This window comes from Acinonyx jubatus, chromosome C2 (genome assembly GCF_027475565.1).
Source record: "Acinonyx jubatus isolate Ajub_Pintada_27869175 chromosome C2, VMU_Ajub_asm_v1.0, whole genome shotgun sequence".
NCBI lineage: Eukaryota > Metazoa > Chordata > Mammalia > Carnivora > Felidae > Acinonyx > Acinonyx jubatus.
This window is the reverse complement of record NC_069384.1, coordinates 154,362,656-154,380,418: the sequence shown is the minus strand read 5'-3', so window position 1 is coordinate 154,380,418 and position 17,763 is coordinate 154,362,656. Positions and strand designations below refer to the sequence as shown.

General features: G+C 42.9%; 2 protein-coding genes across 7 annotated transcripts in view; one reads left to right on the top strand and one right to left on the bottom strand.

The window, feature by feature from the left end:
• The window catches only part of FBXL2 (F-box and leucine rich repeat protein 2), a 111,212-nt gene extending 94,792 nt beyond the window's left edge, over positions 1 to 16,420 (bottom strand). For 3 of the 6 annotated variants that reach the window (XR_008298101.1, XR_008298102.1, XM_027040559.2), the window contains exon 1: positions 16,297 to 16,366. Coding sequence is in view for 3 of the 6 variants with exons in the window: in XM_027040558.2 (XP_026896359.2) it covers positions 16,297 to 16,420 (124 nt within the window). In the remaining 3 variants the exon portion in view is untranslated. Of the gene's footprint in view, positions 1 to 16,296 lie in introns of all 6 variants that reach the window. The other 3 variants (XM_027040560.2, XM_053221737.1, XM_027040558.2) reach the window with 2 other exon arrangements.
• Positions 16,421 to 16,484: 64 nt separating this feature from the next.
• The window catches only part of SUSD5 (sushi domain containing 5), an 81,456-nt gene continuing 80,177 nt past the window's right edge, over positions 16,485 to 17,763 (top strand). Inside the window, exon 1 of the mRNA XM_027040562.2 lies at positions 16,485 to 16,656. The gene's annotated coding sequence lies outside the window, so the exon portion shown is untranslated. The remainder of the gene's footprint in view (positions 16,657 to 17,763) is intronic.

Sequence of the window (17,763 nt, the reverse complement as noted above, 5' to 3'; positions counted from 1 at the left end):
GAGACAGAGCAGCCAAAATGCAACAACAGGACGCATACAGGATGCACCAAAAACACTTCCTGAAGTGCCAGGCCCTGGAGTGTACCCCTTTTGATCCAGTAGTACTCGCAGGTGCAGCTATTAAAACATACAAAAGACAGAAACGGCCAAAATGACAAAAGAGAAGAATTCTCCTCAAAAGAAAATTCAGGAAGATATCACAGAGAATTGCTCAAAACATACAAACAATATATCTGAACAAGAATTTAGAGTAACAGCCATTAGACTAATAGCTGGGCTTGAAAAAGCATAGAGGACAGCAGAGAATCTCTTGCTGCAGAGATCAAAGACCTAAGAACTAGTTTTTATTTATTTATTCTTATTTATTGTGATAAATAAGAAATGCTATAAATGGGGGCATCTGGATGGCTGAGTCAGTTAAGCATCTGACTTCAGCTCAGGTCATGATCTCACAGTGCATGAGTTTGAGACCCACATCAGGCTCTGTGCTGACAGTTGCAGAGCCTGCTTGGGATTCTCTCTCTCCCTCTCACTCTGCCCCTCCCCCTTCTCGAAAATAAACAAACATTTAAAGAAATGCTATAAATGAGAATCAAAATAAACTAGATACAGTGACAGCAAGGATGGAAGAAGCAGAGGAGAGAATAGATGGAATAAAAGTTAAATTATGGAAAATGATGAAGCTGAAAAAAAGAGGGAAAGGAAATTACTAGATCACTAGGGGAGAATTAGAGAGCTAAATGATTCCAAGAAACGAAACAAAATAAAAACATGTCAACACCACGAAATGGCAAAATATCACAGTGAAATGGCAAAATACAAAGATAAAGAGAGAACTCTGAAAGCAGCTCGGGACAAACGGGCCTTAACCTACAAGGGGAGACACATAACGGTAGTAGCAGACCTGTCCACTGAAACTTGGCAGGCCAGAAGGGAGTAGCAGGAAATATTCAATGGCTGAATATGCAGCCAAGAATCCTTTATCCAGCAAGGCTGTCATTCAGAATAGAAGGAGAGATAAAGGCTTTTCCAGACAAACAAAAGCTGAAGGAGTTCATCAACACTAAACCAGCGCTGCAGGAGATCCTAAGGGAGACTCTGTGAGTGGAAAGCAACAAAGACTACAAAGGATCAGAGACATCACCACAAACATGAAATCTATCAGATAACATAATGGCACTAAATCCATATCTTTCAATAATCACTCTGAATGCAAATGGACTAAATGACCCAACCAAAAGACATACAGTATCAGAATGGATACAAAAATAAGATCCATGGATATGCTGCCCACAAGACACTCATTTTAGACCTGAGGACACATGCAGATTGAAAGTGAGGGGATGGAGAACCATCTATCATGCTAATGGATGTCAAAAGAAAGCCAGAGTAGCCATACTTATATCAAACTAGATTTTAAAACAAAGACTGTAACAAGAGATGAAGAAGGGCATTATATCATAATTAAGGAGTCTATCCATCAAGAAGAGCTAACAATTTTAAATGTTTATTGCCCCCAATGTGAAAGCACCCAAACATATAAGTCAATTAGTCACAAACATAAATGACCTTATTGATAATGATACCGTAATTGTAGGTGACTTTACTACTCCACTTACAACAATGGACAGATCCTCTAGGCAGAAAATCAATAAGGGAACAGCTCTGAATGACACATGGGACCAGATGGACTTATGAAGATATATTCCGAACATTTCATACTAAAGCAATAGAATATACATTCTTCTTGAGTGCACATGAAACATTCTCCAAAACAGATCACATACTGGGTCACAAAGCATCCCTCAACAAGTACAAAAAGACTGACATACCACGCATATTTTCAGATCACAGTGCTATGAAACTTGAAATCAACCACAAGAAAAAACTTGGGAAGCCCCCAAATACATGGGAGGTTAAAGAACATCCTACTAAAGAATGAATGGGTCAACCAGAAATTAAAGAAGAAATTTAAAAATACATGGAAGCAAATGAAAATGAAAACATGACAGTCCAAACCCTTTGGGATGCAGTAAAGGCAGTCCTAAGAGGAAAATACATTGCAATTCAGGTCTATCTCAAGAAGCAAGAAAGGTCCCAAATACACAACCTAACCTTACACCTAAAGGAGCTAGAAAAGCAGCAGCAAATAAAGCCCAAAGCCAGCAGAAGAGAAATAATAAAGATTAGAGCAGAAATAAATGATACAGAATGAAAAATAAAAATAAAAAAAACAGAACAATGACTCTAGGAGCTGGGTTTTTTTGAAATAAACAAAATGATAAACCCCTTGCCAGACTTCTCAAAAAGAGAGAGGATCCAAATCGATAAAATCACAAATGAAAGAGGAGAGATGACAACCAACATCACAGAAATACAATTATCAGAGAATACTATCAAAATTACATGCCAACAAACTGGACAATCTGGAAGAAATGGACAAATTCCTAGACACTCACACACTACCAAAACTCAAATGGGAAGCAACAGAAAATTTCAATAGACCCAGAACCAGCAAAGAAATTGAATCGGTTTTCAAAAAATCTCCCAACAAAGAAGAGTCCTGGGCCAGATGGCTTCCCAGGGGAATTCTACCAGACATTTAAAGCAGAGTTAATACCTATTTTTCTCATACTGTTCCAAAAATTAGAAACAGAAGGAAAGCTTTCAGACTTATTCTTTGAAGTCAGCATTCCCTTGATTCCAAAACCAGACAAAGGTTCCACAAAAAAGGAGAATTACAGGGGTGCGTGGCTCAGTCGGTTAGGCGTCTGACTTCGGCTTGGGTCAGGATCTCATGGTTCATGGGTTCATGCCCCATGTTGGGCTCTGTGCTGACAGCTCAGAGCCTAGAGCCTGCTTTGGATTCTGTTTCCCTCTCTCTCTGCCCCTCCCTGGGGGGGGAGGCACTCACACCCTCTCTGTCACTCTCTCAAAAATAAACATTAAAAAAAAATTTTTTTAAGGAGAATTATAGGCCAATATCCCTAATGAATGTGGATGCAAAAAATCTCAAGATACTAGCAAATCAAATTCAACAGTACATTAAAAGAATTATTCACCATGATCAAGTGGGATTCATTCCTGGGCTGTAGGGCTGGTTCAATATTTGCAAATCAACCAATGTGATACATCACGTTAATAGAAGAAAGGATAAGAACCATATGATCCTATCAATAGATGAAGAAAAAACATTTGACAAAACACGGCATCCTTTCTTAATAAAAACCCTCAAGAAAGTCAGGATAGAAGGAACATACCTTAACATCATAAAAGTCATATATGAAAGGCCCAGAGCTAATATCATCCTCAAAGGGGAAAAACAGAGCTTTCCCCGAGATGAGGAACACGGCAGGGATGTCCACTCTCACCACTGCTGTTTAACATTGTATTATAAGTCTTAACCTCAACAATCAGAAAACAAAACTAAATAAAAGGCGTCCAGATTGGCAAAGAAGTCAAACTGTCACTCTTTGTAGATGATAGTGGAAAACCCGAAAGACTCCACCAAAAAAACTGCTGGAGTTGATACAGGAATTCAGCAAAGTCACAGGATACAAAATCAATGTACAGAAATCAGTTGCGTTTCTATATACCAATAATGAAGCAACAAAAAGAGATATCAGGGGATTGATCCCATTTACAACTGCGCCAAAAACTATAAAATACCTAGGAATAAACCTAACCAAAGAGGTAAAAAAAAAATCTGTATGCTAAAAACAATAGAAAGCTCATGAAAGAAATTGAAGAAGACACAAAGACATGGAAAAACATTCCATGCTCATGGATTGGAAGAACAAATATTGTGAAAATGTCGACACTACCCAAAGCAATCTACACATTCAATGCAATCCCTATCAAAATAGTACCAACATTCTTCTCAGAGCTAGAACAAACAATCCTAAAATTTGTGTGGAACCACAAAAGACCCCAAATAGCCAAAGTAATGCTGAAAAAGAAAATCAAAGCTGGAGGCATCACAATCCTCCTACAGACTTCAAGTCATATTACAAAGCTATAATCATCAAGACAGTATGGTACTAGCACAAAAACAGACACATAGATTGATGGAATAGAGAACCCAGAAATGGACCCACAAATATACGGCCAACCTAATCTTCAACAAAGCAGGAAAGAGCATCCAATAGAAAAAAACGGAGTCTCTTTAGCAAATGGTGCTGGGAGAACTGGACAACCATACGCAGAATGAAACTGGACCACTTTCTTACACCATACATAAAAATAAATTCAAAATGAATGAAAGACCTAAATGTAAGATAGGAAACCATCAAAACCCTACAGGAGAAACCAGGCAGCAACCTCTTGATGCAACAATTTCTTATTCAACAAGTCTCCAGAGGCAAGAAAAACAAAAACAAAAATGAACTACTGGGACCTTCTAAAAAGCTTCTGCACAGCAAAGGAAAGAATCAATAAAACTAAAAGGTAACCAATGGAATTGGGAGAAGATACTTGCAAATGACATATCTGATAAAGGGTTCATATCTAAAATCTACAAAGAACTTAACAAACTCAACACCCCAAAACAAATAATCCAGTGAAGAAATGGGCAGAAGACACGAAGAGACACTTTTCCAAAGAAGATGTACAGATGGCAAACAGACACATGAAAAGATGCTCAACTCACTCATCATCAGGGAAATACAAATCAAAACCACAATGAGATACCACCCCACAACTGTTAGAATGGCTAAAATTAACAACTCAGGAAACAACAGTTGTTGGTGAGGATGTGGAGAAAGGGGAACCCTACTGCACAGCTGGTGGGAATGCAAACTGGTGCAGCCACCCTGGAAAACAGTGTGGAGGTTCCTCAAAAAATTAAAAATAGGGGCGCCTGAGTGGCTCAGTCAGTTGAGTGTCCAACTTCAGCTCAGGTCATGATCTCACAGTTCATGGTTCGAGACTCATGTCAGGCTCTGTGCTGACAGAGACGGAGCCTGGAGCCTGCCTCAGATTCTGTGTCTCCCTCTCTCTCTGCTCCTCCCTTGCTCACACTCTGTCTCTCTCCCTCTCTCAAAAATAAACATTAAAAAAAAATTTTTTTTAATGTGAATTGACTAAATGCTCTATTCAAAAGACAGAAGATGACTGAACGGATTAAAAAAAAAGACCCATTTATATGCTGCCTACAAAAAACTTGTTACAGATCTAAAGATATATGCAGATTGGAAGTGAAGGGATGGAAAAAGATATTCTGTGCAAACAGAAGTGAAAAAAAAATGAGAGTAGCAATACTTAGACAAAATAGACTTTTAACAAACTGTAACAAGAGACAAAAAAGGGTATTATTACATAGTGATAATGGGACCAAGCCAACAAGAGGATACAGCAATTATAAATATCTATGCACCCAGCACAGAGGCACCTAAAATATAAAGCAAATATTAACAGGCATAGAGAAATAGTAATACAGTAATAGTAGGAAGCTTTAACACCTCTCTTGTATTAATAGATAGATCATCCAGACAGAAAATCGTTAAGAAAACAATGGCTCTGAATGACACATTAGGCAGATGGACTTAACAAATATTATAGAACATCCCATCAAAAAACATCAAAACACACCTTTTCAGTTGCACATGGAGCATTTTCCAGGTTGGATCACACGTTAAGCCACAAAACAAATCTCAATAAATTTAGAAAGACTAAAATCATAGCAAGTATCCTTTCCAATCACAGTGAAAAAAACCTAAAAAGAAAAAAAAGTAGAAATCAAAAGATAACTAGATAAAAATGAAAATGGAAATGCAACAGCTCAAAACCCAAGAGATGCAGCAAAAGCAGTTCTAAGAGGGAATTTCATAGTGATACGGGACTACCTGAAGAAAAAAACAAAAATCTCTAAAAATAATCTAAACTTACACCTAAAGGAACTAGAAAAAGAACAAAGCCCAAAGTTAACAGAAAGAAGGAAATGATAAAGATCAGAAATAAAATGAAACAGAAATAAATGACATAGAGACCAAAAAATAGAAGAGAAAAAAAAAAATCAATGAAACTAAGAGCCGGTTCTTTGATCAGAAATAAAAGAAATAGAGATCATAAAACAGAAAAAAAAAAAAAAATCAATGAAACTAAGAGTCGGGTCTTTGAAAGGATAAATTTGATAAAACTTTAATCAGACATATAAAAAAAATATTGAGAGAGATCAAATAACATCCAAAATGAAACAGAAGAAGTTAAAAACCACACCTTACAAATACAAAGGATTATGAGAGACTACCACAAAAAGTTACATGTCAACAAACTGAACCTAGAAAAAAATGGATAAATTATTAGAAACATACAATCTTCCAAGACTAAATCAGGAATAAAAATTTTGAACAGAGCAATTTCCAGTAATGAAATAGAATCAATAATCAAAAAACTCCCAGGGCGCCTGGGTGGCTCAGTTGGTTGAGCATCCAACTCTTGGTTTCAGCTCAGGTCATGATCCCAGGGTCATGTGATTGAGCCCCGTGTCAGCTCTTCACTGAACAGGGAGCCTGCTTAAGAGTCCCTCACCCTCTCAGGATGCTCGATGGCTCAGTCAGTTAAGCATCCGACTGCTGACTCCGGCTCAGATCACGATCTCATGGTTTGTCAGTTCAAACCCCACATCAGGCTCTGTGCTGACAGAATGAAGCCTGCTTGAGGTTCATTTTCTTTCTCCCTCTCTCTTCTCCTCCCTAGCTTACTCACTCACTCTCTCTCTCTCTCCCTCTCTCTCAAACTTTAAAAAAAAAGAGATTCCCTCTCTCTCTCTCTCTCCCTCTGCCCCTCTTCCCCACTTGCATGCGCTCTAAAATAAAAAATATTTATTATCATAATCAAACTCTCAACAAACTAAAGTCGAGGACCAGATGGCTTCCCAGGTGAATTCTACCACACACATAAAGAAGAGTTAATACCTATCTTTCTCAAGCTATTTCAAAAAACAGAAGAGGAAGGAATGCTTCCAAATTCATTCTACAAGGCCAGCATTACACCACTGGTACTGAAAGCAAAGAAAGACAAGACACTACAAAAGAAAGAAAGAAAGGCAGAAAGAAAGACAGAAAGAAAATTACAGACCACTGTCTCTGATAAACACAGATGCAACAATCCTCAAATATTGCAAACCGAATTAAGAAAATACATTACAAGGATCATACACCACAATCAAGTGGGATTTATTCCCAGGAGGCAAGGATAGTTCAACACCTGCAAATCAATTAATGTTATACACCGCATTAACAAAGCATAAAAATCATATGATCATCTCAATAGATGCAGAAAAAGCATGTGACAAAATTCAACATCGATTTATGATAAAAACTCTCAACAAAGTGGGTTTGGAGGGAACATAAACATAGATCATGTAGGACACACCCAGAGGTAACATCATCATACTCAATAGTGAAAGCGGAAAGCTTTTCCTCTAAGATCAGAAATCAGACAAGGTGTACTCTCACCACTTTTATTCAAAATAGTCCTGAAAATCCTAGCCACAGGAATCAGATAAGAAAAAGAAATAAAAGAAATCCAAATTGGAGAGGAAGAAGTAAAACTGTCACTATTTGCAGATGACATTACACTACATATAGAAAACTGTAAAGACTCCACCAAAACACTGTTAGAATAAATGAATTTGGTAAAGTTTCAGTTCAATAAAGGATACAAAATCAATAAACCAGTTGTGTTTCTACACACTAATAACAAACTAGCAGAAAGAGAAGACAACAATCCCATTTACAACTGCATCAAAAATAATAAAATACCTAGGAATAAATTTACCAAGGAGGTAAATTCACCCGTATTCTGGAAACTGTAGGACAGTAATGAAAGAAATTGAAGATGACAAAAATAAATGGAAAGATAGACCATGCTTCACAGACTGGAAGAATCACTATTCTTGGAATTGTTTTAGTGTTTATTTGTTTTTTTAATTTTTTTTTAACATTGATTATTGAGAGACAGAGAAAGACAGAGCATGAGCAGAGGAGGGGCAGAGAGTGAGGGAGACACAGAATCGGAAGTAGGCTCCAGGCTCCAGGCTGTCAGCACAAAGCCTGACGTGGGGTCAAACCCACAGACCGTGCAATCATGACCTGAGCTGAAGTCAGACGCTCAACAGACTGAGCCACCCAGGCATCCCAGAATTACTATTCTTAAAATGTCCGTACCACCCAAAGCAATCTACAGACTCAGTGCAATCCCTATCAAAATACCAATAGTACTTTTCATAGAACTAGAACAAAGAATCCTAAAATTTGTGTGGAACCACAAAAGCCACCAAAGAGCCAAAGTAATCTTGACAAAGAAGAACCAAGCTGTAGGCATTACAATCCCAGATTATATATTTCAATATACAATCATATTGTATAATTCAAACTATACTATAAAGATAATCAAAATAGTATGGTACTGGCATAAAAACAGACACACAGATCAACAGAACAGACTAGAAAGTCTAGAAATAAGCCCATGCATATATGATCAATTAATTTATGACAAAGGAGTAGAGAATATACAGTGCGAATAGGACAGTCCCTTCAATAAGTGGTGTTGGTAAAACTGGACAGCCACGTGCAAAAGAAAGAAATTGGATGACTATCTCACACCATTCACAAAAACCGACTGAAAATGGATTAAAACTTGAACGTAGGACCTGAAGCCACAGCACTCCTGCAAGAAAGCTCCTTGACGATGGCTTGGTGACAATTTTTTGGGCTTGACACCAAAAACAAAGGCAACAAAAGCAAAAATAAACAAGCAGGACTATATCAAACTACACACACACGAAAGGTTGTTGCACAGCAAAGGAAACCATCAACAAATGAACCTACTGAATAGGAGAAAATATTTGCAAATAATGTATCTGATAAGTGGTTAATATCTAAAATATACAAAGAACTCCTACAACTCAATGGCAAAAAACCAAACAATCCAATTAAAAACATTGGCAGAAGATCTAAATATTTTTCCAAAGGCACACAGATGGCCAACACGTACATGAAAAGGTCATCAACATCATTAATCAGGGAAATGCGAATTAAAACCACTATGAGGTGTCACCTCACAGCTGCCAGAATGGCTAGTATCAAAAAGACAAGAAATTACCAGTGTTGCCAAGGATGTGCAGAAAAGGGAACCTTGTACACTGTTAGTGGAAGTATAAATGGGTGCGGCTGCTATAGGAAACAGTATGGAGGTTCTTTAAAAAGTTCAAAACAGGAGGCGCCTCGGTGGCTCAGTAGGTTGAGCGTTCGACTTCGGTTCAGGTCATGATCCACACTTCATGGGTTTGAGCCCCAACATCAGACTCTCTGCTGTTAGTGGAGCCTGCTTCAGATCCTCTGTCCCCCTCCCCTGCCCTTCCCCTGCTTGTGCTCGCTCCCTCAAAAATAAAACAAACATTAAAAAAAAAAAAAAAAAGTTCAAAATAGAACTGCCCTATGATACAGATTCTCCTTCTGGGTACTTATCTGCAGAAAACGAAAACATAGCTTGAGAAGGTATCTGTACCCCCATGTTCACTGCAGCATTATTTACAATAGCCAAGATATGGAAAAACCTAAGTGAGCACTGATGGATGAACTGATAAAGAAAATGTGGTGTACATACAAGGAACATGATTCAGCCACAAAAAGAAGGAAATGTTGCCATTTGCAACGACATGGATCTAGGGGGCATTATGCTAAGTGAAATGCGTCACATAGGGAAAAACAAGGATACTATCATCTCATGTATATGTAGAATTAAAAACAAACAAACAAACAAACAAAAAACCCAAGCTCATAGATACAGAGGGCAGATTTGTGGTTGCCAGAGGCCAGGGGTGGGGAGTGCGCCAAATGGGTGAAAGGGGTCAAAAGGTAAAAACTTGCAGTTGTAAAATAAATACGTCACGGGGATGTAAACTAACATACAGCATGGTGACTAGATAGTAATCCTGTACTGCATCTATTTGAAAGTTGCTAAGAGAGTAGATCTTAAAAGTTCTCATCACACACAAAAAAATTTTTTGCAATCAGTATGGTGATAGATGTTAACTATGCCAACTGTGGTGATCATGTCTCAATATATACAAATACTGCATTATTATGTTGTACCTTTGAGACTAACAACGTTATATGTCAATAATACTTGGATGAAAACAAACAGTAACTTACCTCCATAAAATGCAGTTCCTTTTTCAATTAGGTTGCTTAGGCTGGGGGTGGGGAGGTAAGGGGAACTGAATCCTTTTAATCTATGGTTGAGCTGGGTCTGAGATTTTAGTATTTATTAGATTCGGTTCAAGATTGGGTTAAAATCATTTTAGGGCAAGTTCAGAACCTACCCTTCAGGGGAAGTCGGGATCTGTGCACTGGTGAATCTTTCCAGATCCCTGAGCCGTGCAACTTAGCTGCCTGCTTCCTGAACTCAGGGATTTCTCTAAGTTACGTTCTTGCTGCCAGCCAGGGAGCTGTCTTTGCTCTCCCAGAGCACCCTCTGCTGTCTGTGCCTTCAGGAGATCTGTCTGTCTCTCTCTCCCCTGTTACTCTGGACTCCACCTTCTGAAAGGCTGTTGCCTTGACCACAGTGAAAACCTGGATGGCCACAGGGGAGTGTGTGTCAGCTCTCCCGCCATGCCCGCAAGCCTGTGACAGCCCCCACTGGACACTTGGTAAAAGCCTCCAGTGGCTCAGAGAGAGTTCTAGGAACTGTCCTGCCCTGCCTCTAGCCTTCGGAAGGCTTCATCCACCTCAGGACCATTCTTAGCTCTTTCCCTGACCCCAGGCTCAAGCATACTAACTACTTCCTTGGACTCAGTGAAGGCCCCTTGGAAAGAGGTGGCAGGGGGGGTGGGGCCTCCCTCTGTGGCTGGGGCTCTTCAAAAATTCCAAATGGTCACTCCAGCCCGTATGCAGTCAATAAAGTTTGGCTGGTTTCTCTTTACCAGTCTATCGCAGATTCTTCTTCCTCCTGCTGTCCAGCCACGGATGGAAGTATCTATGTGTCTCTGGGAAGGCTTTTTTTCTGGGAAAGCTCATTATGTTCTGGGTTTTAATCATCGAGATTTCTCTGTGTCCTCAGCTCTCTGGTGGGTTTCGAGAGAACTGCCAATTTTCTAGCTTCTCCACCTTTTCTCCCCGGTAGGGTGGAAACACATCTAACTTTTGCCATTTTCAACATCCTCATGGAAAGTGGGAGTCTTTCTTATTCTTTTTGATGGGAGAGACACAGGGTGGATAAATGACTTGCACAAGGTTTAGAACTTGCAAAACAAACAAACAGAAAACCTGTAATTTAAACGTATATTTCCTGACTCCAAGTCCAGCATCCTTCGTACTGCACGACCGGTAGTAAAAGGCTATTTGTACCCGCCATTTAACCTCTCGGTGTTTCTAGTCTGTAAACTGAAGGGACTGTGCTAGAGAAAGTCAACGTCTTCTTCAAACCTAATACTTCAAGATTCAATGAAGTTTGTGTTTTTAAAATCTATAGCATCACACTATTTCTGAAAGCCTGTGTCTTCAGATTTCACATGCCTAATGAGGATCACAAATTTATCAAGTCCAAAACCGACACCTGCTTTCTTTATCCATTCCCTAAACTTACTCTTCCCTTGGTCCTCATCCCTGTACATGATAACTCCTTCCTATCACTCAGACTCAAATCATGGAAACCATCCTGGACTTTCTTTTCTTTTCTATTCCACCATGAATCTATCAACTAATCCTACGGATTACTGCAACAATAATGTCCTATCTGGTGTCCTCTGTTTTTGTCCTTTCTCCCCTCATTCAACCCCAAATGTATCTTCCACAGCGCAGACGGAACGGTCACACCATGGCAATCTTCTTAAACTCTGCCAAGTGCTTCCCCTTCCCTCAAAGGGAAAGACGAAGCCCTTCAAATGCCTCACGAATCCTGTGTGATTGGCCTAACTAGCTTGATCTCCCCTCCTACCCTGCACGCCGGTCCCGCTACACTCTGGCCACACGGGTCTCCTTGCTGTGCCTCCAGCACACCAGGCATGATCGGACCTTCGCACCTGTGTCCTCCCCTGAAATGGCCTTTCCCCGGGCGTCCCCGTGACACACCCTCTGTTCAAACGTCACCTCGGCACCTTGGCTTCCACCCATATAAAAAGCAACTCCTCCCTCCTCTCCTCCCGCCCTCTCTCACCCAGCTTTGCTTTTCTCCAAAGAGCTCTCACCACCTCATCTGCATGCTTACGACGTCTTTCTGCCACCGCAACGTAAGCTCCCTAAGGTCAGGGCCTTGCCTGCTGTGTTGTTGGGTGCCCACTGCCTACAAGAGTGACCGGCACATGGTAGCACACAATCAATGTCTGCTGGAGAGAAAACCACAGGCCAGAAAATCTAACGGAAACACAATCCATAGGGGCAACGCTGAAAAGCTGGGTGTGGGCCTGGATTCCGACTCCACAAAAACTTCCCCAACGACTGTCTGTTGTGCTTTCTTAGACCCCTCTGCTTCCATCCCACCGTCTCACGGCCACCCCCGTGTGGGAGGTCGTAGTAGGAGACCCCACACAGGGTAGAGCTGAGACACAAAATGAGGCCAGGAAGCAGAGGGAGAAGTGTAGCCCAATTCATGGCTGGCCGTCTCCGAGCTCTGGTTGCCTGCACAGTTTTTTGTTTTTTTCTTCTAACGTTTTCATTTATTGTTGAGAGAGAGGGGAACAGAGGATCCCAAGTGGGCTCCATGCCGACAGCAGACAGCCTAACGCGGGACTTGAACTCACAAACCGCGAGGTCATGACCTGACCTGAAGCCGGACCCTTCACCATCTGAACCAGCCAGGTGCCCCTGGTTGTCTGCACTGTTAAGTGGGGAGGAAGGAAGCCAAGTAAATCCTGCAGGATGTCATTAAACAACATCATGATAGAGAGTATGTCATAAAATAAAAAACAAGCTCGCTGGCTCAACTGATAAAACACTGACACTCTTAATCTCGGCAAAGTACATTCATGCCAGGCACTGGGAACAATCTTCAGTTTGGAAAGAAGCCATGGTGTGATGGTTAAGATGCCAGACTTTAGAGACAGACTGGTTGAGTTCCAATCCAGGCTCTGCCACTATGTGACATTGGACATGTGACCTCATTAAATCTGGGCCTGCTAAATGGGTATAATAATGTCAATCTCATAGGGATGTGGAAGGATTAAGTGAGATAAATATGAAGTGATCACTCTAAAACTGGACATTCTTGGAAGGGCTCTATGAAAAAGTTATTGTTACAGTTACTAAAAGTTATGCCCCACCCCCACCTCAGTGCAGACCACAGGGAGACCAATATCGTCAACAGAAGGAAAATTTATAAACCTCTTCTTTTCATGATCTGTTAACATGGATCTCATTATATAAGCATATAAGCTCTCTTAATTGTAGCATTTGATGGCAAAGAAACCAAAACTGTCTGCAAACGTGGATATGTTTTATTGTAAAGCTTCCCCCCGACCTTGTGCTTCCCAATAACTCCGAGAAGTCCTAACTACACACAATACAGAAAGAGGGCCAAAATAGTGGGAAAGTCCAAGTGAATGAACGAAGATTGGGAAAACAGTAGGATACGATGTTATTTTATATTTCCCCCTTAAAAAATCTGCTTTACACCCCAAAGTATTAGGCAACAGCAAAAAACATGATGACAACAGGCATCCCCTGTCTATTTTGATCCATAGGAATCAAATTGCTGTCTTTTTGTAACAATTTTAGAATATACAACTAAAATATATGTAGAAAGTTACTACTGGGGAAAATCTCAGAAAATGTAACTTTATGTTTTAAAACAGATTCATTCTCTAAGTCTAAATGGCTTTATGTAAAACACTAGTCTTTGTGGTTCCCAAAAAGGATGTGCCAATTCCTGAATGCAAACCAAAATGACAGGAGAAACTTTCAAAGCTATTACAGTCATGAGTATGAACCCCAATCCAGTAATCTCCCTTCAGGGGAGGGAAAAGTAAGAAAAGAGAAGGCCTACTCTGTTCTGTAGCATCTAGCTCAGTGCCAGGAACCACAAAATGCAAGTATTCATAAGTGCTCAAAAATATTAAAATCCAAGTAAGAAAGCAAATTCTGTAACATACACCTGGCGTGTAAATTAGGGAACACACACTGATACTCTATACATTACGGTGTAATCCAGTGTTTACATAAGCAGGTTCTGAGACAGTCTGCCTGGTTTTGTAACCTCGCCTAATTTATCAGCTGGTTGACCTGTGCAAGTTTCTCTACCTCTCTGTGCCTCAATTTCCTCATCCCTAAAATGGGGAAATGGTATATTCCTCATAGGGCTATTGTGAGGGTTAAATAAGACATGTGAGGTGCTCGGTAAAATATCTCACGTAGAATGTACACAATAGATGCCAGGTGTCATTACAGAAGCAATAGAAGCGAGTGGCTTAATTGAAGACATTTTCATTGAGAAACAGTTAAGCAGAGTTCCAAATTCACGTGCAAAGTCACTCGTATCAACAGCTAAAGTTGTATCTTATTTTCAAGCATTTAGTGAAGGGTAATGTTATGATCTCCGATGCAGTTTTGGGGTTCACACAGGCACCCTCCTCATTCCGCCTCCTATACCAACCATCCCCCCCACTCCCCTTGGAGCCCAGGCATCGGCTCCTCACTCCCTTAAATCCTCTCCGTGAATGAAACCTTAATGCTTAAAAACAGACAAAAAGCAAATCATCTCTAAGTGTAGCAAAGCAACCACGAGTACACAAGTATAGCAGAATGCTTTTAAAGTAAATAAAACTCTAAAAGGCACAATAGTGAATCAAGGTGGGTGAGGATGGAAGGGGGCAGACAAGGGAGAAGAAAAGAAAAATGGGCAGCGGGAGGAACAGGAGACTTCAGAGGGCTGTGAAAATTTAATTCCTGAACATTCTTACTTTCTCCTGGCTGTAACTGTAAGAGCTTTTCTCTCATAAACCATATTAAAGTCACTGCAATATTTGACATTCCCCTTTCTGTAAAATTCGTTTTCTGAAACTCTTGCCGGCTCCATTAATTTGTCACTTAAAAGCCATTCAGAATGAAAAAGAAGCATACACAAAACAAAGCCCTGTTATTTGTGGGCAATGGTTTTTTCCCTACTATCAAAAGGCCACGCGTCTGGCAGTTGTTTTCTCAGTCAATGACAGATACAGACCAGCCAGCCGCCTCCTCCTACCAAGCCTCTCCCTACTTATCGAAAAGACAAAGCCTGCCGGGTTCCAAACGGTAGGCTTTCTCTCCAGGCCAACTGGCACTTGGGGAGCCCCCTGCCATCTCAGCTTATCGGCACTTGCACTAACCTTGCAGAGAAAGAGCAAAGCTACACGAAATTACTGACGGTTAGAAAACCTGGTTCTGAAAACGAGGCATTTCCTTACTGTCCACCCCAAACCCCTCTCGCAGGCGCTGTACCAAAGCTGTGTCCCCAGCAGAGTTCGTTCGGTTCCTCTGCTCTTACACCCTTTGGAGCCCCCCCCCCCCCCCCGGGGGGAAATCACACCTTTGGTTAGCAATTCCTTGAACCCTGTCTGCTCAAGCCAACAGGGGGGCCGGGTCTTCAAGTGAGGCTTTAAAAACGAGCTGACGGGGGCCAGGTGGTACGCCCACTCACAAGTTTAGGGAATCAAAGTGATCACTTAAGACGTTCACACACGGATCACAAATCGAATCTCTGAGGGGGCTGCTGGCAGAAAGAGCCTCCAGCTCAGTGCCCCCATTTTTTTGGAAAAAAAACACCCAAAATTACACATCCACGTCTCCCAACTACCAAAAGACCTGTACGAATGATGAACTGGGAAGAAATGCAGACCGTGTGTCAGGTTATTTGCGTGTAATTGCGCAGGAACGAGACAGGTAGCACACAGACTGCAAAACACGGTGGGCACACAGGTCCCTTTCGTTAAAAAAAGAAAAAAACCACACCCTCCCTGGGGGGCCTCCCGGGCTCGCCGCGGCCAAAGGCGTCACGCCGTCCGGCCGCCCACCGGGCGGGGGTCCCGGCGGAGGCCCAGACCTCCCCCTGCAGACAGCGCCGCGTCGCGGGCGCCACCCTCTCCCCCCCGCACCCCCCCCCACCGCCGCCAGACGGGTGCCGGGCGGAGGCGGGGGGGTCCCCCCCGGGCTCCCCCTCCCCCCGGGCCCGCCCCGCCCCGCAGCCCCGCAGGCCGCGGCCCGGCCTCCCCGCGACCCCGGCGCCGCCCGCCCGACCCCAGCAGCGGCGGCGCCGGGACCCGGCCGGGGCGGGGCCGGGCGGGGCCGGGCGCGGAGGCCCGGCCGGCGCGGGCCCCAGACTCACCATGGCCGAAGAGCCGCGAGCGCGCCCGCAGCCCGGAGTCACACGGCGCCGGCAACGCCCGTTGTCCTGGTGACGCCAGCTGGGCGTCCCGCCCCGTTCCCAAGGTGGGCTCCGAGGCGGCCATTGGCGGCCGGCGAGCACGTGACGCGCAGGGCGGGGCCGCGGGGCCCGCCCCCTGCGCCCCCGCCCCCTGCGCCCCCGCCCGGCCGGCGCCCGGGTCCTCGGTGCGAGGCCTCTCGGCCTTTCACCCCGAGCGTGGGGCCCCGTCGCCCTGGTCACCTGGACGCCCCTCACCTGACCGGCCGCCCCGCTGGAAGAGACTTTGGTGGAGCTGCTTTGTTTCGGAGGCAGATTACACAGGTAATGCGCGGTTGTGAAGGGCTTTTGCAACTAACGAGAGCAAGAATTAAGTCAGAATAAAGCCACGCTGACTCCCCGCGCACATAACCCCTGCTTCTCTCCTCGTTTATCTGCTTCCAGTGAAGTGTGCGTTATAATATACTGTATTCTTAAGAACGGAAGCAAACCAGGGGCGCCCGGGTGGCTGTCGGCTAAGCCTCTGAGTCTTGGTTGCAGCTCAGGGCATGACCTCGTGGTTGGTGGTTTGGAGTCCCGTGTTGGGCTCCGCGCTGGCAGCATGGAGCCTGCTTGGGATTCTCTCTCTGCCCTTCCCCTGCTCATGCTCTCTCTCTCTCTCTCTCTCTCTCTCTCTCTCTCTCTCTCAAAATAAATAAACTTAAAAAGAAAATAGAAGCGAGCCGGACGCACTGTTATAAGCCATTTCTTTTGGATAAAAATCATCTTTGCATGCCGTTGCGTGTGTCTACTCCAGGTTACTAAATCAATTGGCAATTTGTTGGATGTGCTTAATATGGTTGAAGGCAACTTTCGATATCCTCACATCCAGCCCGTTAAATCTATGGAGATTTGTCCAAAAGCCAATCTGGCATCTCCCTTTCAATGTCTAACAGGTATCTCAAACTGAATATAGGCCACATAAGACTTTTGATCCAAATATCATACTCACTCTCCAGTGTTCCTCATCCCGGCAAAAGTTCCCACTTCCCCCTTGGTTGTTCAGGACCAAAACCCTAGGAATCATTCTCAATTGTCTCCTTTCCTCACGTTCTGGAATCTATCTTTCAATAAAACCTGAATCTGTCCTTTTGTCACTATCTCCACCTCACAGTCACCATCATCTCTTGCCCAAGTTAGTCTCTGTGCCACCTGTCGTCTCTCCTACAGCCTACACAAAAGCAGCGTTTTAGTGGCTTCTCATGGCACTTAGGAAAAAGATCCAAACTCTTCCTGGTGGGGGTCTTGCCTCCTGCACTGACTTACTTCATCCCCTACCACTCTTCCCCCTCCAGTCCACACTAGCCACGCTTTATTTCCCCGGGTTCCTCAATCGGGTTCCTCAATCGTGTCCGACACTTTCCTGCTTAAGATTCAGCAATAGCTGCTTCC